Source organism: Notolabrus celidotus, chromosome 6 (assembly GCF_009762535.1).
Source record: "Notolabrus celidotus isolate fNotCel1 chromosome 6, fNotCel1.pri, whole genome shotgun sequence".
Classification (NCBI taxonomy): domain Eukaryota; kingdom Metazoa; phylum Chordata; class Actinopteri; order Labriformes; family Labridae; genus Notolabrus; species Notolabrus celidotus.
In genome coordinates, this window is record NC_048277.1 from 28186249 (window position 1) to 28214083 (window position 27835).

The 27835-nt window shown below is 39.4% G+C and overlaps 1 protein-coding gene across 1 annotated transcript; it reads left to right on the top strand.

Moving 5' to 3' along the window:
- The first annotated feature begins 5510 nt into the window (after positions 1 to 5510).
- appl2 (adaptor protein, phosphotyrosine interaction, PH domain and leucine zipper containing 2) lies at positions 5511 to 27798 on the top strand. The gene is made up of 21 exons (XM_034686245.1): positions 5511 to 5643; positions 8171 to 8269; positions 8782 to 8841; positions 11592 to 11663; positions 12706 to 12793; positions 13171 to 13212; positions 13731 to 13789; positions 14164 to 14310; positions 14780 to 14862; positions 15203 to 15355; positions 16769 to 16957; positions 17046 to 17088; positions 17309 to 17365; positions 17480 to 17574; positions 18375 to 18527; positions 18742 to 18794; positions 18981 to 19155; positions 22363 to 22399; positions 22511 to 22666; positions 22759 to 22806; positions 24491 to 27798. Exons 1-21 carry the CDS (start codon positions 5587 to 5589, stop codon positions 24620 to 24622), a joined length of 1998 nt encoding a protein of 665 aa, XP_034542136.1. The 5' UTR covers positions 5511 to 5586; the 3' UTR covers positions 24623 to 27798.
- The last annotated feature ends 37 nt before the right edge of the window (positions 27799 to 27835 follow it).

Here is a 27835-nt window from a genome sequence, read left to right on the forward strand (position 1 = left end):
ACAAGAGAAAACCGTTCTCACATTCATTCGCTGGTGTTATCTTTTAAGTCTGTCTGGCGGTGAGTTGAGATGTTGAGAAGTTTTCAGAGCCTTGGAGAAAAAGAAACCAGAGTTTCTCCTCTATTCTTGTGTCTCAGAGTTTAACTGACAACAACTTGTCCCAATACAAGCAGTCAAAAGATGCTGGCTTCTGGTAAAATATACGCTGTACAAAAAATGCACAAAGTAAAGAACATATACAAAGGTAGACATAAATCCCTCTGAAAACTCATCTGAGGCTCACTAATGACCATATCAAATCATAGTTTTCAGTCATCACAACAAAGTCTCAAATTGAAGTTCTATATTTAATAGGCATTAGATGACTTTTAAGTTTCTGTCATTAAAAATGAAGGCTTATATTATCTTCTGTTGCTGCTCAAAGTTTTCATTCTTATTTTCCTTGTTTGATGAGTATCTTCCACTAGTGTGTCGGATATTCAGGTGGGGAGATAAAGAAGTGGAACCATCAGCTATAATCAGACAACAATCCAGCTCTGGATTTATGTCTGCAACATAAATCTGCATATAAATGCAGCCTATGGACACTGTTTCTCCACTCCAACTCTGTTTTGTGTCTCAAGTTGCAAGTCAGTCAGTAAACATGACCAGAAATATATAGGAGGAGAATTTTTTATGGCTCATCTCTAAATACCAGTGGCTACATCAGAAGTCTGGTAGATTTGACTGCCGCTCCCAGAGGCTAAATCCTCATCACATAACAGCTGATGAGCTCAGGGCAATGTGCATCGCCTTACAGCCTAGTATTTGTACTTACAAGGTTTGGCTGCTGTTACCATAGACTGGCTGTTACTAACTGGCTCAGTACTTTAGCTGAAGGTGCTGCAGCTCCACCTGTCAATCAAACACACAACCAGGGGCCTTTAACTGGGGTTAGACCAGGTTTATACAGTCTATGGGTTAGACTCAGTTTCTGCTCAGTATTAAACTTCATTTGGTTAAATGAAGAGAATGGACATCAGCAAGACAAAGTCGGGTCATTTTTCTGTGATGCAATGATCCTCAATGAATCTTATCATACTGCACAACTGTTGTTATTTATCTAGATTTGTGCTGGTGTTTTCAAATGACCAATCATTTTGTCAAATTCACACAGCTGGCAGAAGACATATAGCCTTAGTGTTGTCTGTTTGGCCCTTTTAAACACAATTAACAGCTTAAGGTTGGAAACGTTTTAAACTTCTTCTGCTGGTAGTGTAAGAGGAGGAACTGACCACCACACATTTAGCATTTTTTTTTTTTTAGATTTTTTTAGACTAGGTTTATTTTGGTATGCATCAACAACAAATACTTCCCTCCACAACATAGGAGCCATGTAAAAATCACAAATAAAAGCAGAACCAAAACAATCACAGAGGGATTCAGCAAGAATATATATATAGACATATACATACACACACATATCGATATGTACATGCATACGTTCACATACACATGCATACGCATGCATACATACACAAGTACATTCATGCATACATATAAATTTCTCTACACATCCACATATATTTTAGTCAATCACATGCATGAAAGAGAAGTACTTAGCAGACAGTTACTAACAGATTTTTTTTTTTTGCAACGCAGCATGACAAATGTGTGTACCATTTTGGCTTGGACTTGTATATCTGAATAATTCCTGGATGGATAAACTCAAGTTCTGTACTGAGATTAGTGAGCCCAGATGGATACATCCTTCTAGTGAGTGAGATTTTTTGAAGCACCACACACTTTTTTGTGTCTTGATTAGCAAATGTTAGCATGTTAACTTAGACATTACTGCAACCAATACCTGTTAACTTTAACCATGCTAGCATTATCTTTGCAAGTGTTTCAGTTGCTATGATAGCAGTCTGCTGTTGGGTTCTTACATTGTTTGGATTATTTATTTGTGTTTTTTTTGTGTTTTTGTTTTCAGGCTTCGCTCTTGTATATGCTTTAGCTTGTCTATCAAACCATTGTTCCTAAAGGTGATGTATAAAAAAAGTTACTATGATTATTATGATTATAGCATACAGTATATCTAAGTGCCCAACCAGACTCAGTACTACTAGGTGTGCCAGTTTTAAAGCTACAATTTAAGCCACATGTGATACCTCTACTTTCTAGCAAGGGTAAGTGCATAATAATTGACTTGTAAGACAGAGTAACTTTATGTTGACTGTAGGCTGTGATGTACAGTCACTGTCACAAACTTCTGCTCACTTGCAATTTTTCACCACTTTCTCCTGAGTGTTTATTTCCTCAGTCAGCTGAATCACTGCTTTGTTCAATCCAGGTTGGTTCCACTGACATTAAGCATCTCTTTTTATAGGCCAGACTCCACCAAGCCAGCAAACACAATTAATTATCAAAGTCAGTCCTGAAAGGCCTTATCTAATTTAGAGCCTCAACTTTACCAATTAAACAACTGAAGTCCACTGGGGAGGAAGGAATGTGTGCTCCTGCTCAGGCTGCTGGGGAGCTTGATGAGGAGGCACAGCTTGTCACAGCAGGTCTAAATTATAAGGACACAACACAAAACAACAAGACAAGACCATCTTACAAGTTAATTAGACTGTTTGTGAAGCCATGAAATGTCTTGAATCAAGTAAAATAACAGTAACAGTGTCACATAGTGTGCTTAATCTGCTTTTGAGTACTATGCTGAGATATTAAACAAGCTTCAATCTGTAACAACAGGGTTTTAAAGTTAAGACTTTATTTTTTTTATCTTATATTCTCTCCTTTTTTCAGTGGGCCCCAAACCACTTGACAAATTATAGCAGTAACAACATGATGATGATGAAGCTTTGCTACATGAATCAGGTTGTACTAGTGTTCTGATACAGATTGATTTTCTGATATAAACACATCTATTGTCATGCAGTGATAACACAGATGTAAGTTCTAAAAGGTGACTCTATTTCAGGAGAACATCTCCTAACATCCTTATTCAGTTTTTGATTATAAAGTCAGTTCACTTCCCCGTAGTTTTACAGCGATTCAATTTCAAAAAGCAGTTTGACTCGAACACCAAAACCTTGAGATGTCTTTTATGAACCGGATGGAGTCGCAGGACACCGCCAGTCAGTGCAATTAAGGTCACATATTCAAAGAATACAACAGAGTCAAAGAGTCAAACTTGTCTTCTTTTGTGGATTGCAGTACATTCAACTATGACATGCAGTTATCAAATTATCATGCAGAAGGTCATGCCATTTAACATGCCTGTGCATTATTTTTTATATAGTTTGGTTGTGAATTCAGAAAACTGTTAGATGGGATGTTGGATAATTATATACTTTAAAATATGGTAGGGGATGCAAACTAAATCTGATCACATGAATGCATAAGAGAAAGCATGACATTAAAGAACATTGTCAGTCACAGTGGCTGACATTTGAAAAGCACAACAGCATCGTGACTGCCTACTTCAGCATGCAGGATGGAAGTCTATGAAGAGATGTTATTTTTCTAGATGTGTGCAGCCTCTTCAGGAAGTGTGAAGTAAATAAGAGAGTCTGAGGCTCTAACAGTATTCAGAACAGCACATGATCACCCTGCACTAAGGCTATTATAACCGAGACAAAACAGTATATACAGAAGATCAATTAAAACATTAAAGTAAGTGATGTTTTTCTTGTATAAGAAAACAAAAAAAGTGAATGAATGAAAAAAAAACAATAATAATAAACAATAATAATTTTAAAGAAAAAATAAAGAAAAAAATATTATTAGGGAAAATACAATAAAATAAATAGGTTCATATTTAACAAATAAATAAGTACAAAAGTATAATAATAATAATAATAATAATATCAAAAACAAACAACTGAGCACTAAAAAGAGTAAACACCACCTGATCATCCCAATTGGTACTTCTTAATGCTAATTTAAATATGGATACTTTATAATTCAATATAAACAGTAAAACATTTGTACACATAATATAAGTTTAGCTCATCAACATGGTGTTTTGCTTTATGAACCACTTTTTTTCTTTTTATTAAATGTAATTTTTTTGTTTGAAAATGTAATAGACAATAGTCAAAGGCAATGGGAATGAAAACTCTTCCCTATAATAAGTCATTTATATTTTAACTATCTATATTTCTGCTTTTATGTAGTGGACATAACATCAATGCTTAAAGATCTGAATACCACTTACATTACTGTTTCATGTTTAAAAAAAAGGTTGTTATAATTTGATTAACTAACATGTTATGATATCCGTCCAACTTGTTATATTATGTCCTGATAGTGGTGGACAGTAACAGAATAAATGTACTTGAGTACTGTACTTAAGTACATTTTTTGAGTATCTGTACTTTACTTGATTATTATTTTTTGGGGGGGAACTTATTACTTTTACTCCACTACATTTAGAAGACAATTATTGTACTTTTGACTCCACTACATTTCTATCAATGCTCTAGTTACTCACTACTTTAGGTTTGAAGTCAGCTCATGAATTTCCTTCTCTTTTCTGAAATCTGATCCCTAAGACAGTAACATGTGTTTGTGTAGTTCTGTTTGTCTCAGTGGTTTAGACATACCTGTATATGGTGCGCCTCCATGGTTGAACATGGACCAAACACAGCAAATTTCACTCAGATCAGGCTGTTCATTTAGAGGTGGTAATGATGGCTATAATTCTCCCCCTGAGCACCCATGGCCATATCATCAGCCCGTGTTAGAGGTTTTAGAAATGAAGAATGATACGTATCGTTTGAAATGTTCACTTTCCAACCTGAGAAAGTGTGTTGAGCTACGTAACATTTGTTTCATTCCAGATGAACATTTGAAACTAAGTTGTCTGTGCTTGGAGTAACTTAGTTTCTGTTTTTATTCCATGGTATTGTATTTCGAGATTTTAAGTAATGGTTTCTAAATGAACATAATGTAACCGAATGTACTCCTATGTATACCTGACTGCACTCATGCTTTGTGAAAATAAAATGTTTGAGATTTTTTTAAGAAGTACTTTGAATACTGAAGTATTTTTAAAAGCAAGTACTTCAGTATTTTAACTCAAGTAATAATTTGACTGAAAAACTTTCACTTGTATTGGAGTAATATTTGACCTGGAATATCTATACTTTGACTTAAGTAATGAAGACGTGTACTTTTTCCACCACTGTGTCCTGATGACATTTTGCAAGAGTCATACTATTATTAATGGGATGAATATTTCCCCCTGCAATTCTTCAACTGTCCACACGGGGTCATTGTTGGTGGTTAAATAACAGACTATGAATTTGAGCTGCAGCACTTATGCCTGTCTAAGCTTTTCAAAAGAACAGTCACATCTTCTGACAATACTTTGAATTGTTTACAGAGCAGCACTAACTCTGTTCTTAAGGGAAGCTGTTTTGTCTCTCACTGATTATATTTGCTTTAGAGGGCTGTGGCTGCGGCTGAGCTCAGATTCAGTCTTTGGCCCCGCCTCCAACCTCCTACGTGTTCCTTTCTCCCGCGCACAGACTTCTGGGAAACCGAGTCCACGCTCTGAATAATTCAAGCCGTTCCCTTTCCTCCAACGCTAACAAGATGCCGGCCGTACATCACAAACTGCTCCTGGAGGACGCCTTACAGGACAGTCCTCAGGTAGGCCTGTGTTGGATATATAACTGGATAGTTAAATTAAAGAGGTTATAAACGCAGAAGTTAGCTTGCTAGCCCAGACAGCCTTGTTCTTGTTGTAGGCTGGTCGATGACAGCTCTCAATTGACACTTTGTTATGGTAACATAATCCTGTGTAAGGAGTGGTTGCGTCTTCCCGATGTAAACATAGATAGAATTATTACAGGTCGTCATAAATATCATTTTTATGTGTGTGTATGTGTTGTAGTTGTAATTGTAAAGGCACCTCTCTCATCACAGGGCTTCTCTCTGTGGGAGAGGTATGGTCTTTCTTTTTGTCTGCATCCAGACTCCTACCACTAAACACGGTGTCACGACCACAGCAAAATTACAACAATTCTCCTGCAATCTTGTGATTTCCCAGAGTCGTATGAAGATAAATTCTGGCTTTAGACTCTGTCCTGGAACCTAACTGGGCCTGACAGACAGGATGTGGGAGGGGTTTCCATTATCGGACTGCATTGGAATAAGTCAATATAGCCTGCAACAGGGCAGAAGTGATAGCTGTAGCACTTAATACAACATACTGTTGGTCTGAGTGTGTCATTTGTTTACCAAGTCCCAGGATTCATACAAGGATACCAGCAGTGATGATAAAGTGAAACATGATAGTCTTTGATGCAAAGCACATCAAATGCAGCCTGTATTTTATGTTGTCTGTTGCATCACTCTTTCATCAACCAGGGCTGACCTCTTTAATGGTTCTGCTTAAGTGCAAACCATGCTGCAGGGTCACTTAGTCCTTCATGATGCAGTTTCTCCTAACAAGAAACACAGATTGGCTCTTACAATAGTCATAATAATAATAATAATAATAATATTTGTAGAGCACTTTTCTAAAACCAAGTTAGAAAGTGCTTTACATGGGCAGCAAAATAAAACAGGCAGATCATAATAACACACAAATCAAGATAAAGAAATAAAACATATTTTATAAGACATAAAATTCCCTAAAAGAACTCTTAAGGAATAAAATATATTTCTTAAGACGGTTAAAATAAAATAAAGTCAAATAAAATTCAGATAAAATCCAGGAAGGCTTTGCGCTAAAAGTATGTTTTAAGAAGGGATTTAAAAGAGCTAGTAAAATACAAATCTGCCAGGTTGACAATACTCCAAATCATTACTGTATTGTGTAACATTACTCTAAATCCTTCTGTTAAAGTCAACCTCGTTAAACTGTAAACAGACTATAACAGATGGGTGTGTTCCTTTTTGTTGTATCTGCCCGGCCTTGCTGCACCTGTTTATGCAAGAAAAAAAAACACTGCACTCAAACAGGATATTCTAAGTTTGCATAGATAGCCTGAAGTAAAATCAGGCTGCATTTATTTTAACTTGTAAACAGCTCTGCAGTATTCCTCTGCATAAGGTAACCAACCACAGTTCATTTTCTCTTTCTAATGTTTTCTTCCCACTTCTGGTTCTGTAAGTATGCGTACCTAATACAGGTTAAAGGTCCCCACCAAATTTGTTTTATCTTTTAATACAGGCACCATGCAGGTTTAGTGTTTTACATTTTAATCATGAACATTTGACTAGACAACAATTATCTTCCACTTGAGTTATCCATATAGTCTCCAGAGTGCATCTTGAAAAGAGTTTAGATATGCTGTTCCTGCAGCCTGGAACCTGTTGCAGGAGAGCCTGGGTTTGAATGAGCTTGTCTCTTTAAATGTTTTTAAAAGCAGACTAGAGGCTCTTGAGGAAGATGCTTCAGTTTGTAGATGCTTTGACTGATGAATTTTGTTCTGAAACCCATGATATGTTGTAATGTTTTAGAATGATGTGTTGTTTGTCTGTAACTTTTCTGGAATGTGCTGCTGCTGATCTTGGCCAGGAAACACTGGAAAAAGAGATTTTTAATCTCAATATGGTTTTCTCCTGGTTAAATAAAATAAAATAAAATAAAAATAAATATAGATACTTCATTTTGCAGCCCCACACTCAACTATTATTGCTTCATGTGTCTATGGGTCTATGATCAAGGCTACAACCAACTTTTTCCAATTCCTGCAGCTTGTCAAAAGTCAGAAAATTGCACATTATAATTTCCCAAAGACTAGGAGGACATTCTCAGATAACTTCCTTTGTTTGAGGGATAATCAAATACCTCAAATATATTTAATCTACAGGGATAAAATCTACACATTTGAGAAGATGTATCTGAAGAATGTTTTGGATTTTGCTTGAAAAATAAATATTTAACCAGATAAATAGTTATTAAATAAGTAAAATAAAGGTTGATTATTGTATCAGTCTGTTTTAAAATCAAAGTCAATCTCATTCAAGTTTCGCTTGCCTTAATAATTCCCAGAGTCATACTTAGCTTCAGGGATCCCTTTACTATATCAACTTCTTTGTGGTTGTTTTTCTAATACTTGATTATTAGACATATGTTGTCAGCTTGGTTCACTATCATCAGACTGTGTTTCTGTCAGGTTCCTTCCTTGTCCTATTTATAAAAATATGTCCATGTTTTGTTCCACAGACTCGCTCCTTGCTCAGTGTATTTGAAGAAGATGCTGGGAATCTTACAGACTACACTAACAAGCTGCTCCAGGCGATGCAGCGGGTGTATGGAGCACAGGTAAACAAACAAACACAAATAGGCATACATATGCAGACTGTGCTCTCATAGCTGTATGTAGATGTGTCGAAACAGATGGCTTTTGTACAAACAGCTGAAAATCTTTCTCACCAGGTTGGAGTGGTGTTACATTTAGCCTTTAAACTATTTTTACTCTGTGAGAGCGATGTGCAATGAGTGCTGTAAAATTATCCATGTGCTGCCAAGGTGTAGATACTCATAACTGTACTTGTTCTCTGCAACAGATGATGCACAATAGACGAGCATGCACAAACACTATAATCACAACAAGCTTAATTTCCTATTCCTAAGAACAAACATAACTTATGCAGTCTGGTGTTTTCTGAAGTAGGTGAATGTTGCATTTATTTAACCTTGTGCTGGAAATGTAATTGAAATCCTGATTCACCTCTTACATTTATTTGAGTTCTGCAGAGGCTGAAGTGAGATTGACAAATTAAAAAGCTACAGTCATTGTTCATTTTGCTTCTCTCCATGTCTGCTTTCCACAGAGTGAGATGGGACTGGCCACAGAGCAGCTCTCACAGCAACTTCTGGAATATGAGAAGAAAGTAAGTGTGGGAGATTGGGTACTGTCATCAAGCATCAGTGGTGGACAAAGTACACAGCTTCATTATTTAAGTCAAAGTATAGATACTCCAGGTAAAATATTACTCCAATACAAGTGAAAGTTGCTCTGTCAGATTATTCAGGGTTCCCACGCGTCCTTGAAAAACTGGAAAACCTGGAAAACAGTTGACCAGTTTTCCAGTACTGGAAAACACCTGGAAAATGGGAGAAAAAGTAAAATGTCCTGGAAAATTATTCCAACATGACTGTGTGCGATCTAACAAGGTTAAAACCACACATCCCCATTCAACATTTGTGGCCATTTTTGTCATTCAGTTCTATTTAGGTCAATCTATGCTCTGATCCTCTTATTATTATTATTTATTTATTTCAGTAAGGCAGCTTCCAGATTCCTTTGCAGGCTCTTTTGTTTTTTTCTTAACTTATTTTATATTTTTTGAGAAAAGAGAAAGCTGAGATGTTGCCCATCATTTTTGCTTGGTTGCACTAATAAAGTGAAGTGCTGTACATCTGCGGTTGCATTATTCTATTATCAATTTGCCATAATTTTTAAGAATATAAGAGATGATTTCATCGATAGCCATAGACTGCATGTCTTCAATGTAGACCTCCACTGAGAGGAACGTATTAGACTATTTAGGAACTAAATTAGGAACTAAATTTAGACTGTCAGACCAGCTTGATCATCACTGAAAATGTCCTTGAAATGTCCTGGAAAATGATCTCTGGAAAAGAGTGGGAACCCTGTTATTACTTGAGTTAAAGTACTGAAGTACTTGCTTTTAGAAATACTTAAGTATTCAAACTGCTTTTTAAAATATCTCTAAATGTTTTATTTTCACAATACACAAGTGCAGTAAAGAATACATAGGAGTACGTTCTGTTATGTTTATTTAGAAAACATAACTTAAAATCTCTAAAAACTTTACCATGCAATAAAACAGTGTAGAGATCAGGGGGGGCTCCACGGGTCGGTAAAGATGCAAATAAAACTCAAAACAACTCTTTACTGTCACTGCACGATTATTTTATGCAGGTGAAGCTTATGCATAACTCAGATATGATGTTTCAGAAAGAAAAGAAAGAAAAGAAATAAAACATAAAACGCTCTCCCTGCATTCGTTACAGCAGCATGCTGGCCAGGAAGATGACTGTGCTCTGACCCCAGTCTTGACCTTAGGTTACTAAGGTAACCAACATACAGCAAATGTCACTTAAAGAGACAGTACAGAAGGTGACATTACAACAGACAACTTAGTTTGAAATGTTGATCTGGAATGATACAAATGTTACATAGCTCTACACGCTTCCTCAGGTTGGACAGTGAATGTTTATATGTTTGGGTAGAGTGGGAAACAGGGAGAACATTTCAAACAATACGTATCATTCTTCATTTCAAAAACCTCTAACACGGGCTGAAGATATATCAGTTATAGAGATATCAGGTGGAGAATTATAGCCATCATAACCACCTCTAAATGAACTGCCTGATCTGAGTGATGCTCTGTGTTTGCTCCACGTTCAACTGTGACGCACTTTATACAGGTATTGCTAAACCACTGAGACAAACAGAACTACACAAACACATTTTACTGTCTTAGGGATCAGATTTCAGAAAGGAGAAGGAAATTCATGAGCTGACTTCAAAACAAAAGTAGGGACTAACTAGAGCACTGATAGAAATGTAGTGGAGTAAAAAGTACAATAATTGTCTTCTGAATGTAGTGGAGTAAAAGTAATAAGTTCCCCAAAAAATATCCCTCAAAAAAATTACTTAAAGTATGCCAAAGACAATGCATTCACAAGATAGCAATTCTGACATCTTGCTCTTGTGCTATACTGATATTATACTGCTGTGGTCCAGGTTGTAAGTATAAATAAATTATAAGTTATTTACATATAAAGAATCTGACAAATTGACCATCAACTGAGAAGATATCTTAAACCTGGCAGACACAATTCAAGGAAGGAAAACTTGTTTTTAAAGTTTTTGAGGCTGAATGCAGTCTGAAAGCCTGCAGGAATTTCTGGAAAATAGCTCATCATGTGTTCTTTGTGAGGAATAGTTTTATTTTAACTTGATGTATTCCTCATAACAAAGCAGCCATTAGAATCTGTAAGTAACACAACATTGTCAAAGAGGAAACACTATTTATAATGATAAAAAAAAAAAACATTGAAAAGTTGGGTTGGTGCATTACTTAAGAGAGCTTCAGAGGTCTATTTGGCTCCAGTGTCGAGTGTTGAACCAGACCTCTTAGTCTTTATCATGTTCATCTGAACTTTGTTTCACTGTCAGAGTTGTGTTTGTCTGCCACACCTCCGAAGTGCATGTTAGTATCCGTGCAGTCTCCTGAGATAACCTTGACAAACATTCACTTTCTTTTGGGATTTTATGAAGCTCTTTAGAATAAGGCATTAAAATAGTAAAGCTTTAAACAGAGAATTTGTCTGGAGCTGTAGTAGCAGAGTGGATAGTGGATAGAAAGTGTGCATAAACCTGCATTGGCTGCATGTTTGAGCTCCTTGTAACGAGGCTACACACTTAACGTCTTGGCACAGGACTTATTAGCAACTCTGGCCTTGTTCCATGGAAGGGATGCGACAGAAATCCTGACAGACCAGGACATCTTTGCTACTTCATAGCCCCGAGTTAGACTGGAAAGATCTACGAAACACTATGCATTTTAATGGCCGACATGTTCCCCCTCTCTCTTCATCCTCTCTCCAGAATTTTGCCCTTGGAAAAGGTGATGAAGAGGTAGTCACCACTCTGCAGAACTTCGCCAAAACCGTAGGGGAGGTGAGTCGAGGCTTGTGTTTGCAATTTGCCGCTGCATGTGTGTGTATTTATGTGTGTGTGTGTGTGTGTGTGTGTGTGTGTGTGTGTGTGTGTGTGTGTGTGTGTGTGTGTGTGTGTGTGTGTGTGTGTGTGTGTGTGTGTGTGCACTCTCAGCAGAAGAGAGGGGATAATAAACTACTGCACAGTCGGTAGCTGGTTCTTTGTCATGTTGTGAAGGACATTGCATCTGTGCTCCCATGCAAACTGTGAAAATGACCTTAATGACAACACCTGAGCGTTATCCTCCCTTTAAGACCAGACATTATTTTAAAATGACACCATGAGGAGAGGTGAGGTAGATACAGTGACTGATAGATGACTGTCTGCAGGAGGGGTGTGTAGACACAGGTATAAAGACAAAACAGATGGGCCTTTCACTTTCAGCTATGGGGGTCCACAAACGTGCCCAGTCAGCACTTCACAGGCTTTAGGGCACACACACACACACACACACACACACACACACACACACGCACACACACACACACACACACACACACACACACACACACATACACTCACAGATACGTTCAGAGGACACAGGTTGATTGTTTTGCTGACCTTTACCTCCTGATTAACAGAAAACTCATTTCACAGTTAGAATGAGGCCCACTCCTGCACCTAATCCATTGAACTTCAGCACTTGCTAAATCATTCAGATTACACCGGATGTCGGCTCGTCAGATGTCAGTGTGTAGTTTGTTGATAAGCATAAAAAAGGAGAGCAGGATTGGTGTGCGTTATGTCGCCATGTTTCCAATATCGTAGTAAATAGAAAGTTTTATCTTCTCTTCTCCAAATGGACTCTTCCACAATATAATGCACCGGTTTTAGTGAAAAGATTTAGTGCAGATTGCTGCAGGAATAATAACTGGCACAAAATCTCACTACACGCATTAAGATAAACCAAAATCCCCCCAGGCTGTTTAGCATGAGTACATTTCCTGCTTGTGTCCTCAGCCCCTTGTTGATATTTTTGTTTTATCTGTTTTGTGTCATCCAGCTGAACGCGCTTCACTCTGACCTCGCCAACCAGATGGCTGACAGCATGGTCTTTCCTTTGATTCAGTTCCGAGAGAAAGACCTCACAGGTGAGACCACACAGAGTATTATTATACTTTTATTTATTGAAGTTATATCTTACACCTTTCTGAGCAAGTTTACACACAAGAGATGATTAAGGGAGGAAGTGACATGCAACAGAGGTTTCCAGCTGAGGATGCTGCTGTTCATTATCAGCACCTTATTGCTCCTTGTAACATAATTGTAACACTATTACAGTTAATGGATCTGTTCTCAGTAATTGTAATTAGAATAGTAAAGCAAAGAGCGTGTTCTTCATTCATTAAATAAGGGTTCAGATGATGCAAGCTTTTTCTCAACTAACAGCTGCAGTGATCTACATGTTTTGTGCAAAACTGTATCAAGACCTGGATTTAATAGAAATACTCTTTATTGAATGTTTCAGAGATAAGCACACTGAAGGAAATATTCACCATTGCCACTGACGGTAAGTACAAATCCAAACCTATTCCAGAGTAAAGGTGCATTTCGACCAAGAGTTCCAGGGTTTTTTAGCCCCCAGAACTACTTTCCCCGGTACTAAAAGGTTCTTCTGCCCCCATTGTTGTCTGCGTTTCGACCGCGGGCTGAAGTCCCAGGTGGATCGTTCAAATCAGGCCAGTGACATTTGAAGAAAAAAAGTATATTCAATAATATTTTGAAATCTTAATAAACAACTAAACTAGTATGCATTCCCAGGGACTCCCTCTGTGTTTCAACAACTGTGTAAACTCCACAAACACCGTTACGTTCAACTGAAAGTCCCAGGACCTTTGAAAAGTACTACCACCAAAGCAGGGGATTTTCAGGGGGAGCTTAACTACCCCTGAACTAAATTTAGACCCTGGTTCCTCCAGTCGAAACGCATGTAGTTCTGGGGTAAAGTTCCTGCGGTTGAAAAGCGCCTTAAGATAACAACCTGCATTTTCTATCTGGTCCTTACTCCCCCTCTCTTCTCTCCTGCAGAGCACGAGGCAGCTATGGTCAAATACAGCCGCCTGCCCAAGAAGAAGGAGAATGAGAAGGTAAGGCCACTGTGAAGTGCTTTGCCTGTGGAGCTTTTATCACCATTGATCACAGGCTGTAAAAGCTTTGCAGAGCTGTAATGCTCTGGTAATGCAGTAGGAGTGTTTTATAATCATTTGAAATATAGGTATATAGAATTTGATATCCTTCCTATCACTACCAGGTCCAACTGTTTTAGTGAGGCTGTAATAACACAGTTCACTGTAATGGCTGCAGAGATAAGATCCCTCTGCATCGCCTTGTCTCCCCGGACATGCAGGATAATGCACCTGTGTTACTCATTTGTGTGTGTGCAAGAGAAAGCAAAGTGTTTGCATATTTCTGAGTGTGTGTAGAGCACATTTGCATCTTTAACCCTTACCTGTCTGTATAGATGAAGTCAGACCTGATGAAGGAGGTGGCCTACACTAGAAGGAAGCTGCACCAGGCCTCACTGCAGTATTACTGCGCTCTCAACGCCCTGCAGTATCGCAAGAGAGTAGCCATGCTGGAACCAATGCTAGGCTACACACAGAATCAGGTACATAGCAACTGTTGGTCTGCAAACTGTGCCAAACCCAATTATCTTATCAGCGTCTTATCAGGGTTTAAACATCAGAGGTGTTTTGCTCACTGGAACCGATATTCAATAAATTCGAAATTCTGAGGTTGTGGGTTTGAATGAATCCATGCCGTATGAAATACTTTAAAGTAGCATTTTTGTAACAAGTTGTCTCAGCTTGTAAGCATTAGTAAAAAGCTGCAACAAGTATTCAAGGAATTACTTGGTCTTTATCAACTACATATATAATGTCTGAAATATTATAGTCATTTTTCAGGAAGAAAAAAAACATTCCTTTGGTTCAACTTCTCACATGTTAGGATTTTATAATTTATCAAAATAAGTTATATCCAAATAAATATAAATGTAATCAGCAAGAAAATTCAATACTACCATGAAAATGTAGCAGAGCACATCTGACCATCTCATTGTAACCTCCTCCCTGCAGATCGGCTTCTTCAAAAAAGGCATTGAGATGGTGGCAAAGAAGACAGACATCTTTCTGTCCTCTGTTTCCACTATGACTCAAAGGTAAGCAACCCACTTTAACAGTTGTTTTTGTAAATACAGATCATCTGATGGATCATAACTTTAACAGAACAGTGTAAAGTACTCTTAATGGCTGATTGTTTATCATGCAGAGCAGAATTAATTTGACCCTGATACCCTGCAACACACTGGTTCTCCATAAATATTTGTTATTCATGGTCAGCTCTTTCAGGGAATGCAGTTGTTCTTGTATACTTCATGATAACAGTCTTAAGCATGTGTGTCTGGAAATGTTAGAACTCAATTTGCAGAATAATGAAAATCCCTGAGAGTCATGTTTTTTAAAAGACCTTGCCTGTGTTGAACCTTGTGTCTTCTATAGTGTCCAGAATCAGCTGGATACAGAAGCAGAGTCCATGCGCGTGTCCCAGAAAGAGCTCCTGTCTGTGGAAGACACTGTCTATATGCCAGATAAGGACACTGAGCCTGTCAATCGCACACTTATCCAGAAGGCTGGCTACCTCAACATAAGGAAGTAAGATTAACTGCACTCCTTATGGTTACTCTGTTAAACTTAAGGACACATCCTTTTCACTCAGCATCCATAGATCATCATGAGTTAAGGGGCTGTCTGGGAAAAAGAGAACACATTTTTTAATCTGTCCAGTTATGTAACAATTTGTCATTTTGTTTGCAGATTATTATAATTTTTTTTAGTAGTGCAATCAATACCCAGCAGGTAAATTAGGTATTAAACGTCAGAATAACCAAACTCAACAGAGAAAATATTTGTGCTGCCGTTACTGAAGTTGCACAAAATATGCAGGAACACAGTAAACAATAAATCTGTCACAGCAGTTGGCGAGTCAGGTAACATGTTGACAGCATGCGCTGTCAGCTTATTGCAGAATGGATGCTTGAGCAGAGAAACTTCCTTAATGGCTTCAGGGGGTAGAACTGTAACATATCCCGCTATGTGATTTAGTGAAATGTCAGCGCTGTCAAAGTCTGTCTCTCCCTCACATACATCCAAAGTCGTTGACAAATGTCTGTGACACCAGAGAGGTTTCCTCACAATGCCCTTCTGTTTAATGACACACTGTGCCAGCAGCAGCAGCAGCAGCAAACACTTGTCAAATGGAGTCCAGAGAACATTTTCTATTTCAAAGTGCGTCTCAATATCAACGGTGTGAGTCAGCCACAGCAGCATGAGACACACGCTTCCATATTAATGAAAGGATATTTATCATGAAATATTTGTACCAGAGGAGGGTTTACAGATGAGCAACTCAGCTGAATCATACACCCGTCGCGTTGTTTTGAAAAATAAGTGAGTCAGGGCTGAATTATATTGTGTTTTATGAAGGGAAACCATGATAGCTAAAACAAAACAGCTGTGACAGAAAAGGGCAGAAACAAAGGTGGCTCACGCTGATCCTCTGAGGAATAATGAAAATTCACAATCCAGTGACAATAGCAAAAACAGTTTTGAGAACATTAGAAGAAGAATGCAAGAAACAGAAAAGTCATTCAGATTGAATTGCCTGCTCTCATACTCATAAGAGTCGTATTGACCATTATTTTTAAGTGTGACAAATCCATGTTTTTGTTATAATCTGCTGTACTTAACTAAATGGAGAAGGACTTTAAGGACCCATGTTTTTTTCTTGCATATCTCTGTGTTTGCTCATTTGTAATCAAATGTTGGAGCTTCTGTCACAACCAGCCTCTTTTTATAAATCTTTTTATGCTTTTCAATTTCTTATAAAGACAAACAGAGCAAAAGCAGGCAAGCCAATAGAACAGAAATCACACATTTTGAAGGAATGTAAGCGTAAAAAAAACAAATTCAGTGACTCTTGCATCTCTTTTGAATTTTGAATACATGATACAGTATCCATTTCTATGTCACTCAGAATATCATCCTGCCCTTTTTTCTGTCCTCTAGTAAGACAGGCCTGGTGACCACAGCCTGGGACCGACTCTATTTCTTCACCCAGGGAGGGAACCTCATGTGCCAGCCACGTGGGGCGGTGGCAGGTGGCATGGTGCTGGACCTGGACAACAGCTCCGTCATGGCTGTGGACTGTGAGGACAGACGCTACTGTTTTCAGATAACCTCCCCTTCAGGCAAAACGTATGTACGCTCGACGACAAGACTAACAAGGTAACATGTATTGATAAACATGCTTTTCAAACCGCTGTATTATCTCTTGTGTTTTTAGGTCGATGATTCTCCAAGCCGAGAGCAAAAGGGAGTATGAAGAAGTAAGTGTGAAGCAGCGTATAAACAGCTGTGTTTGGTCTTCTTTGCATCTTCATCCCAAAGATATCTGCTGATTTATGTGTCAGTCATAGAGAGATGAAAGAGCTGTCTGGACACATGTGGCTGGCATTTCACTGATGGTATCAGTCATGAGAGTTCAGACGGCTCGTATCTGATCTAGAGGAAGCCATAATGTGGATCTCTGTGATTTTTTTTCCTCAGTGGATTTGCACCGTGAACAACATCTCCAGACAGATCTACCTGACTGACAACCCAGAGGTAACACACACTCCTACACACACCAAATATCTAAACTCAGGCATGTGATCAATCATATAATATCAGGGGCTCTGTCATTTAATGTAGTATAATGTCCCTGTCTCATGTTTTTAGGCTGTGGCAATCCGTCTAAACCAAACAGCCATCCAGGCCGTCACCCCCATCACGAGCTTTGAGAAGAGACCAGAAGGTTCACCAAACCCTGATAGGTATGAGGTGTAAGGCTTCCATTCATTTCTCTATTCAGCTTTGCAATACTCCTAACAGGACATCTTAGTCTACATGTAGGTGTTCATGGAATATAAATGGTTATCAGTTTGCTGTGGAAGGGAGGAAGAACATGTCCATCTTTGATTAATTACATTTATTAGAGTGATTGATGTGTCTCTTTTTAGACACTGGCATGTGCTTAACCCCTCCAACAAACAGAAGTGGGGGTTAAAAGTTAGAGCAGTGTGCATCAGTGTTTTTTTAACAGTCTTTACAAAACCATAAATGACTCTGTACAAATGACTCTGTCATCTGGCTTCTACATGACCTGGCCATCTGTTTTTTTGCCCTGTGAGGTCCACATAACTAGCTGAGTAGAAAAGATAGCTTGCTTGAAAGTGGTTTGCATGCATATCTGGTGCGTCATTTAGTGGGAGGGGCTTAGCAGTGCAGTACAAGGTAGCAGAGAGAGAGGCAGGTTTTTTGTTTTCCTCTGATATGCTCATGTTGCCCACTGCTGCTTTAACCCAACATTAATGTTACTTACATGTCCGTGAACTCACTAGATAATTGTGTGTAAGGTTTAATGTCTCATTGGAACAATACTAACATATATGGTATAGAGGCCTTTGTTTCAAATGGAGGTACTGTGGGACGTAATCCAGCCTTTGTCAAAATTACAATCCAAAATTTAAAAGATAATTCCCTTTGCAGCACAAGCTGTCGTTGAGTCTTAAGGGTTTTGTTTCAGTTTGACAGCTTTGTTCCATACTATCCTCACTCTGTCTTCTTCCTGCAGAGCAAAACCAGGAGGTGTACATACAACCGGTAGTTCTCAGAATCCAGGAGCTGCACCAGAACCAGAGGACCTGATAGCCCCCGGGACGCCAATCCAGTTTGACATCATGCTGCCTGCCTCTGAGTTTCAGGACCAGAACAGAGCCGGAGGGAGGTGAGAAGACATCTGAGGCAGGAAGTTTGTTTCTGCCGGTGCATGTTTATGAGAGACGAGCAGAAACAAGGTTCTGCTGAGCGGCGCTAATTTCCTGAAAGTTGGGCTTCTAGTGATTATAACATGATTTCCAGGAAGCCGAATGCTTCATAATGGCTTTATGCAAGGGGTCTAATTGTTTTTTCTTGGCATGTGTACTCTCCCTTCCTGACAGACGCACAAATCCGTTTGGAGAAACAGATGATGACTGTTCAACAGAAAGTGACGGTAATCATTTTCTCTTCCAACAACATAATGATCCCCACTCTGTACGAGTCACTGCAGGGGTGTTTGTGTTCTTTGTGATAACGAGTCACTGCATGAGTGTTCCTGTTTTTCTTTTATTTACTGTCCCTGAGTGTTTGTGCTGCTGGCATATTTGTGTGGGTCGGTGATGTTTGCCTGCTTCCACAGACTCCCTCCTGCAGCAAGTATTTGCCGTGCGCTTCCTGGGCTCGATGGCGGTGCGCTGCGGAGACAATCAGGAAGTCATCTATGAGGCCATGAGACAGGTGCTGGCTGCCAGAGCCATCCACAACATCTTCAGGACCACGGAGTCACACCTCATGGTCACGAGCAGTACCCTCAGGTAAAATGATCAGATTCAAATGAACTGCTGCCTCTCAGCACAGACAAAGACGGCTAATTAGACATCAGGGTTTGTACAGATGCTTGAAAACCTTGAAAATGCTTGCATTTTAATGTTGTGTTTTCAAGGTTTGAAAAATTCTTGAATTTTGGGTCTAAGTGCTTGTAAATGCTTGAAACTGTAATCACATATATTTCAAAATTAACAGCAATCTGACACAACAAATAGATTAAATGGACAGAAATAAGCGCCCACTACTTGTGTCTGAAAATTGAAGGCTTATTAATAACAGGATCAATAACAATATCAATTTGAACAGAAGAAAAGATGAAAGAATGCAAAGATTTCTCCTTAGAAAAGCTTTAGGCTGATCTACCCTGTTAGGGTCTTAAAATGACTACAGCTGATACAATTTGGCCCACCCAGCGCAAATCTTCATGCCTCTCTTACTGTATGTCTTGAAAAGTTTGAAAATTGACCTTAAAAGTCCTTGAAAAGTACTTGATTTGACCATGAAAAAGTGTACGAACCCTGGGACATGAGCTTATAAATATGGTGAAAGATGGAGATACAATCTGAAATGTATAAGCAGTATCAACAGGATAACAACAAGACTTATTCTAAAAAAAAATACAGGAAGTTTCACCTGAATGCAATGGTGAAGTCTTTCCTCGCTCAGACTTCTTTAAGATGGATAGATGTTCTTTATTGATCCCTAACTGGGAAATGTTGGTATGACATTGGCAACAAGTTATCTGAGCAAAAAGAATAGAAAAATAATAATAATAGTAATACTCAGATAAATAACATCACGTACCGTAAATATGCACTAATTTGAGACAATAGAAATATATACTACAAAGAAAAGTTTAGTCAACAATTCTATGATATGGGGCACATTGACAAAAAAAAATGGACCTCATCTTGCTCAACTCTAAGTGAGGCCGCCGCAAAGAGCTTCTCCCCCTAGTGGCTGGCTGCAGTAAAGGTCAAAAACTCTGTCTCCCCCATTCATTTGAATGGGGCTGTGGTCAAAAATGTTGTACGAACGTTTCTCACATCCGTATGCTGTGGTGATATGTGTTATTATTTGACTGTTTTGTGTTCAAGGCCTCTTTTTTCTGAAAAGTTTCTTTTTCGTTAGTTATTAGAGGTTAAAAAACAGGGTTTTACATCCGGGTTTACTTTGATTGACAGCTGCCGTAGAGAGAAACTCCGTAGGACCTCGTGACGGTACGCTGTAGGGCGGAGCTCATTACCGTGGAAACACAAATTCCCTACTGCGCAGACTCTCGCTGCAGAAAATGTACAAGATGTCTGTGTTCTTGAACGGGATATTTTGGCTTCAAAACTGTACAATGGGAAAAGGCAGAGCAACGCTGTCCATTATATATACAGTCTATGATGGGGCGCCATTGGCCTAGCAGTCTAAGCGGAAGCCCCATATACAGAGGCTGTAGTCCTCGCCATGTTTGACTCCCGGCCTCGACCATTTGCTGCATCTCTTCCCCCACTCTCTGATCCACATTTTCCCTGTCTCTCTTCCGTCCGCTGTTCATTAAAGGCAAAAATCCCCCAAAAAATATTGCTTAAAAAACAACAATTTTACAATAAAAAAATTTAAGATTAAAGCTGGGGTTGGTAGTCAGATTTAGATACACTTTTTGTTATACTGGTTTAAATGATGTTTACGTCCCGATGGCAATCAATACATAATGTGTTCTTAAAAAAGAGCGAAGAAAAGCTGCTATCCACAGCCCGAGTAAACCTGGGAAAACACCAACCAATCACTGTTTTTTGGGTCAAAAATTTTAAACCAATCAAATCCCGTCCTGCCGTTCTGCCCGCCTCCTGCGCTTACATTTCCCCGGCGTGTACTCCTCGTCCCCACCCTCTGCTTCCCCTGACTCTATTTACTGCCCCTCTCGCTAGACCTTGGGCCTGTCCTTTCTGACCCGATGAGGTGCTTTGCTCAGGACTGTAGTCCGGATCAGAGTCTAAAAAGCTCTCACCACGGGGCTCTGACAAGCAGAAGAATGAATGACATTCAGTAAGTTCTGTAGCGTCTGTACGGACACTGTAGGGATGAAGAGCCGATCCGTGAACACGTTGAGCTTTACTAACCTGTCACTGTCGGCTGTGATCACGACAACCAACAAAGCAACAATCAACGTTTCAATGAAGGAATAACTTCTCCTCTTGTCTCTCCTCTCTCCCACTCACACACTCTACACCTCAGTCTCCTGATGCCTTCACTGACTGTCAACACTGTAGAGCTGTTACAGTATTACATGTGTTATAACTTTTCTCCTGATATCGTGTCACCAGTACAACTGGATAATGCTAGCATGACAGTTGTGAGTACTAACAGCAGCCATGTTTGTTTGTGTTTTTAACTTTCACTATGAGAATGTTTTGGTGAGGACCGGTTTTGAATTAGTCACCATCATATGGTCGCAAGTCAGCGGCGCTCGTGCATGTGAGCTGGGGGGCGTCGTTTTGGAGGAGCTCCGAGGGAGGAGGGGAGGGGTTAGACGGAGTCATGAGGAAATGCTACATTCAAATTCATGCAAGTTTTCCGAGACTACCAACCCCAGCTTTAAAATAGTTTTTTGTTGCTATAACTGAAGTGGCAGATATCTTGACTCAGTTAAGAATGTCACTTGGCTAGTTGGAGCTACTCTTTAGTCCTGATGCGTGTCCACCGCCATTCATTAAAAAAAAAACAAGAGAGAGAGAGAGAGAGAGAGAGAGAGAGAGAGAGAGAGATGCAAAAAGCTGTGTAACCGTCAGGTTACCAAGAGTCTCTGTGAACATGTATTAAGTTGTTTAGGAGCTGTATAGATTCTACCACTTTGCCTCATTATCAGTAACTAAAACCAGCTTTCAGTGCCAAACATCACTCCCTGAAGACTACAAAGAAACCTTAGACAAGAACCTGCTCAAAGCCTCAGGCATTATCTGCAACAAATAACACTGAGCATCATGTTGAGCCGAGGTCGAGCTGCTGTATCACCTCTGATTGATTTTCTCTTTTGTAAGCAGTTCTAGCTCGTGGAAGGATTATTTAGATGTGGAAGCCTGTCAGAGAGACAGACAAGAGCTCCATAACACAATACAATCATCGCCAAGGCGGAGGTGTCAGTGTGCAGCGAGTGCAAGGTTTTTTACAGTGTATGTGAAGTGTCCTTTGTGTCTCCCACACAGGTTGATTGACCCGCAGACTCAAGTTACCAGAACAAGTGTAAGTCTAAGTACTTCCTCAAGAACATCTTTTCTGTACTCCTAAAGGTGAAGAGGTTCACTCCTCTCATCGAGATCTCATCAAGACAATCTTATTTCTCTGATTTCGCAGTTCCAGCTCGGAGAGGTTTCTCAGTTTGCAGCCCACCAGGAGAACGGGAGGCTGATGGGATTCGTGGTGGAGGGGAGAGACTGGAGTGAAGACGATGAGGAAGGGGAGGCCTCGTTTAGCGCCTTCGTATTTGAGAGCAACACAGAAGGAGAAAAGGTTCATACACCTAACATTAACCTTTTTCTAAAGAAGGGAAATATGTAAAGTGATGCACAAAGGAAAGTTAATATGTTTGTCTCTCTTCACAGATATGTTACACCATAAACTTGGCGAAGGAAATCACAGAGGCAAAGAAGGTACAGTCATCATCATGGGAACAGAGAGAACTATTTAAAAGTGAAAACTCAAATCTAAGTTTTTTGATAAGTTATTGATTTTAAAAGCTTCGACAGACAAATAAAGCATAACATGAGTGAAATGGAATAAAACATTTAATGAAAGAAGAAAGTGAGAGTCACTCTCATGGTAGTGTGCTCACATAACAGAGAATCGATTCCAATCTCTGCTACACACAGCTGCAGTATCATGCCTTTGATGATACAATGATCAGCTATTTTGTTTTTAAAAAATGAAGCTGCAGCTGTTATTTGAGTATTTGTTATCCACTTAAATATCTGCCTAATGTTTTAATGTCTGAATAAATTATTGAATAAAGAAAAAAAATTTGGTTTGATAGATCTTAGAGAAGTACTGAAGGACATTTTTACAACTTGCGGACATTATAGATTTCCAAAAATTAACTGTTGGATTAGACAGTATTTACAATTTTAAAAAGATATTAAAAATTACATTTATTTAATTAGAATTTTTTGTCACAGGTATGTGCCAAATGGTGCCTATTTTTGTAAATAAATCTTGTGGAGAAGTCCAGGCCCTCCTAGATTCTGTAACAGTCTCAAGGCAGATGCCTTTGAGTCATAAAACCTGCTCTTGTCTAGATTGCTACATTTTACCAAACACATGGTCCTAATTTTCAATTTCTACATCATTACGCCATCTATTTGGAAGTTTTTGAAGTATTTTTATGTATAATTTGTATTTGCTGCAAACCTTTTTTTACTACAACTAATACAAAACAGGTTAAAGCTGCTGTTGGTAGGAATTGTGTAAAAAATGTTAACTTTTTTACTGCTGGGTTTGGAGAAAAGATCATAATGTCCATTGGTACTCATCGGTAAGTGGAGTAATTTGAGACTATTGCGAAATCTCTGCGTTTTCCAATGTCTTTGAATCAAACTGTTATTATTCCCCTCGTTCCCGTTGTGAGGGACCAATCATAGCTAATCTCCAGTCATCTGTCCTGATTGGGGCAGCCCCTACTACGTCCTCCGATTGGTTATGAGTCCAGCACTATCATGACTGCCCAGGCCGATCTGTGTTGGGGGTGCTAAGAGGAAATCTGGTTGGGAGGGAAAGTGTTGACATTCGAAATCCCTCTCTCTGAACAGATGTTTACTCTGAGAATACCAACAGCAGCTTTAAATTGTTAGTATTGTTATTTTCCACATATTAATCACAGTGACTTTTTTAAACGCACTAACTAGATTGAGATATACAGCTGTGCTCATAAGTTTACATACCCTGGCAGAATTTGTGATTGTTTTGGCCATTTTTCAGAGAATATGAATGATAAGAGAAAAACTGTTTTTTCACTCATGCTTAGTGGTTGGGTGGAGCAAATTTTTTTATCTAACAACTGTGTTTACTCTTTTTATATCATAATGACAACAGAAACTACCCAAGAAACCATAAATTATGCCAGGGTATGTAAACTTATGAGCACAACTGTAAGTAAAAGAAAAAAACTTAACAAATTTGGAGATAACAAACATCCACCAGAGGGGGTTATTTACACTAAGCCCTAATGCTTTAGAGTCTAAAAAAGGAGGGTACATTCATACTGTCACATTAGAAGTTCAAAGACAATAAATAAACTCTTACCTCACTCGTCTGATCAATCTTCGTTTTATTTCCTCACAGGACCCTGAAGCTCTGGCCCAGCTGATGAAAAACATGCCGCTAACCAACGACGGCAAATTCCTCCTGCTGGAGCCCGAGACAGGCGACACGACCAACGGTGACGGACAAGAAGACCTTGAGTCAGAGGCCTAATCCGTGTTTGGACCCAAAGAACCCCCAAAACTCCTGCTACCAGGGCCTGCGGTCCAACTTTTACCCAGGAGAGAAGGCTTTCCCTGGATGAAGTTATCACCATGACCTCCTTGCCCTAACTCTGGTACTGTAACACCCATATTAGAGAGAGTAGTTCACTTTACTCACCCTGTGTTACTAAGTCTCCATTTTTTTTGCTGTCATGAGAGCAGAAGACTTTGGCGGGGGGGGTTGCTGCCTGGACCTAAAAGCACATCTCTTGGGCGCTCCATGAGATCTGCTCTTCTCTGGTCAGACTGCAGGATGGGTGCTTGGATTATGTTTCTAAACCATTAATGATGGTACTTAAATCAAAAGGGACACCATATAGATATTATGTTTCCTTGTCTTCTTATATTTCCAGACATCTAACATACGGTGGTGAATCATTCGCTTCAGTTTAGGTTTACATTTATTATTTTACAGTTTACATAGTCTTCAGTCTGTTTGGAGAGCTTCTTCCTTTACGTTGTTTTACATTTTGACTTGTATGCAAATACTTTAATATTGACTTCTCGTTCGTGTACGAAAAGATAACGCACTTCCCATGAAGAAAAAAGACGCTGAATGATTACAGAATGCACTAACTAAGAAAATTGAAGAATCTTAGACTTTGAAGTCCCTAAAATAAGCTAAACTATGTGTTTATGTTGCATTCCTTGGACAAAACTAGGGTTTAATAATAGACTTTATGGTTTTGTTCTTTTTTCAGCTCTCTAAAGCATTTCTGTTAAACCCAATTTATGTCTTATTTTACGTTTAAACTCCACTACAGGTACTGAAAAAGTCTTAAGATTAACTGTATGCAGGGTTCCTCTTTAACCGCCCAAATCTTCTTCAGTAGATTGAACAGTACGTTGCGCTCTGTATCTGGAAAGCCTTTGTAAATATGAACTGTTTGAGTGTCTGTATGATGTGTAATCAGAGTTGCCTGCATTAAAAGCTTTCAGAGCCGGTATGCTGGGACTGATTCAGTGCATGATTAAACAGTGGCGTTCTCTCTCAGTCCCTTTGCAGAAGATTAAAATTGTCTACGCTGAGCGATGAGCTGTGTTACCGGGGAAAAAACTCAGACCTTACAGTAACACATGAAAGTATCATTTACTCCCTGAGACGCAGTTTGCTCATGCATATGAAAACGAATCAAAACACAGAAAGTGAAGGGGAAATGATAGATCTTTTTCCCCATTAGCTCAACATCCCAGGGAAGTTTTCAGCCCATTTAAGCTTCAACACCAATCCCGATGGACAGCTCATCAGTGGACTGTGTGACATTTTTATATGGTGTATTACAGATGAGGAAAAACCACAGACTTGACATTGATCATGGACGTTATGTTGTGTTGACTGATGTGCGTTTGCCTGTCTGCTTGCTTTTTCTGCTCTATATCATGACGTTGAGAAAATACAGTTAAACAAGGACGAAGTGTGAATTAGAAATTTAAGACTTCCTCCTCTGACAGTGAAATAATAAGTCCTGGTTTTATCGGATGATACCTTACACTAGGGATGCACCAATCCGATCCTGGTATCGGATATCGGCCAGATCAGACTCAAACAGCTAGATCGGATATCGGTGACAAGGGGCCGATACATAGTGCCGATCCAGATCTATTCATCTCAGTTCTATGCGTTTCTGAATTTACAACAGCCATGTGCGTCTCCTACGTCATCAGCACCGCCCGGTCTGTGCATTTTTTGCCCGGAGGAGCATGTTTGAATATAACTAGAGGCTCTGCAGTTTAGGTGCATGTCACGCTTCTTTTGCTAACAACTCTGCCGGAAACTTGCAACATGTGCAGTGCCAATGTTTTGACGGATCGGCTAGTATCTGTATCGGCAGAAACCAAAGCCCAGGTATCGATATCGGTATCGGGACCTAAAAAGTAGGATCGGTGCATCCCTACCATAGACTGTCACCCATCTGTTCCTGAGCGCTGTTTTGAAGCCAACCAACGGCGGCAGCCATATTGGAAATGCGGAACTCAACCAATCAAAGTATGACGTAAAGAGGCGGAGTTTCAGCCTCCTAGCCAACAGCTATGTGTTCCTGTCCGGGAGTCAAGTCAGTCATGTCCTTATTTGGGCAAAAACTCGTAATCTTAATATCTTCTGAACCGCTGCGTTAAAATTCAACCTCGTACAGAGAAATGAGCTACGTAGACCCAAGCCGTTTTTTGAACCAGACTGTAAACATGTTTATTAATGCTGCAAAGATCGTCTTTTTTGAATTGGTGTGTATGTGGTTTCCGGTGTTTCTGCAGCCAGCCTCAAGCGGGTCCTCGATGAATTGCAGTTTATAACACTTCCGCATGGGCTTCATACTTTGATATCGGAGGTTGCCGCTTGGATGATGCTCATTATGATCAAAAGAATGAAGGGATTGTTTGACATTTAAGTAAATGCACTGATTAGAGGGTTGATACCACTTTCACATCATATAGTGCAGTAATCTCTGCCTGCTGTTGGCCATGGATCTATACTCTAAAAACAGCTATTACAGTGATATTGATCCTCCTTCTTTCTCTCTCACAGAGACCAATTTATAATTTCCAGAATTGTCCAACAGGTCATTAACGGTCCGTTCTGTTTCCTGATGTGTATCAACAGGTATTGAAAATGTCCCCGTCCATTAGAGTGTTGCCGTCCCTCCTCAGAGGTGCTGGTAGAGATGCTTCAATCACACCTTTAATAAAACTGCAGTAACGAAAACAAACACGCTGAGCTCATCAGTCACACAGTCTGCTGTTGTCTGTCCTGTTTCATGAGGTACACATGCCGTCGCGGCGTCGCCTGTGTTGTTCCTCTGATAAAAAAAACAACTCTCCGGCAAACCAACTCGTCGAACTGAAAGAGGTTGCAGCGGCACATCACCCTCCTCACAGCTGTGCCGCACGGCCCTGAAATATGTATGCTCTGTGAATAATGCTCTGTCAGGAGGAATCTGGGTACTTCATGGTGTAGAGGAAAACAGTGTGAAATAGGAAGGACTACATCTGCTTCCCTTTCTGTTCCTATTTGTAAAAAGCTGAAGTCTGCAGAATCCACTACCCATGATGCTTTGCACTTCATTTGTCCTTTTCTAAAAAATCCATGTTAACATGCAATCTTTAATAAATATGTCATGTTTTTTCTTACTGCAGTAATGTTTTTTTTTTTCTTTACATCAAGGAA

What these genes read in the sequence shown, in the direction of transcription:
- appl2 (XM_034686245.1), top strand. Translation starts at nt 5,587, where the DNA reads ATGCCGGCCGTACATCACAAACTGCTCCTGGAGGACGCCTTACAGGAC. An exon ending in TTCTGGAATATGAGAAGAAA is followed by an intron (nt 8,842 to 11,591) that starts GTAAGTGTGGGA and finishes TCCTCTCTCCAG; the next exon opens with AATTTTGCCCTTGGAAAAGG. An exon ending in GCAACACAGAAGGAGAAAAG is followed by an intron (nt 22,667 to 22,758) that starts GTTCATACACCT and finishes CTCTCTTCACAG; the next exon opens with ATATGTTACACCATAAACTT.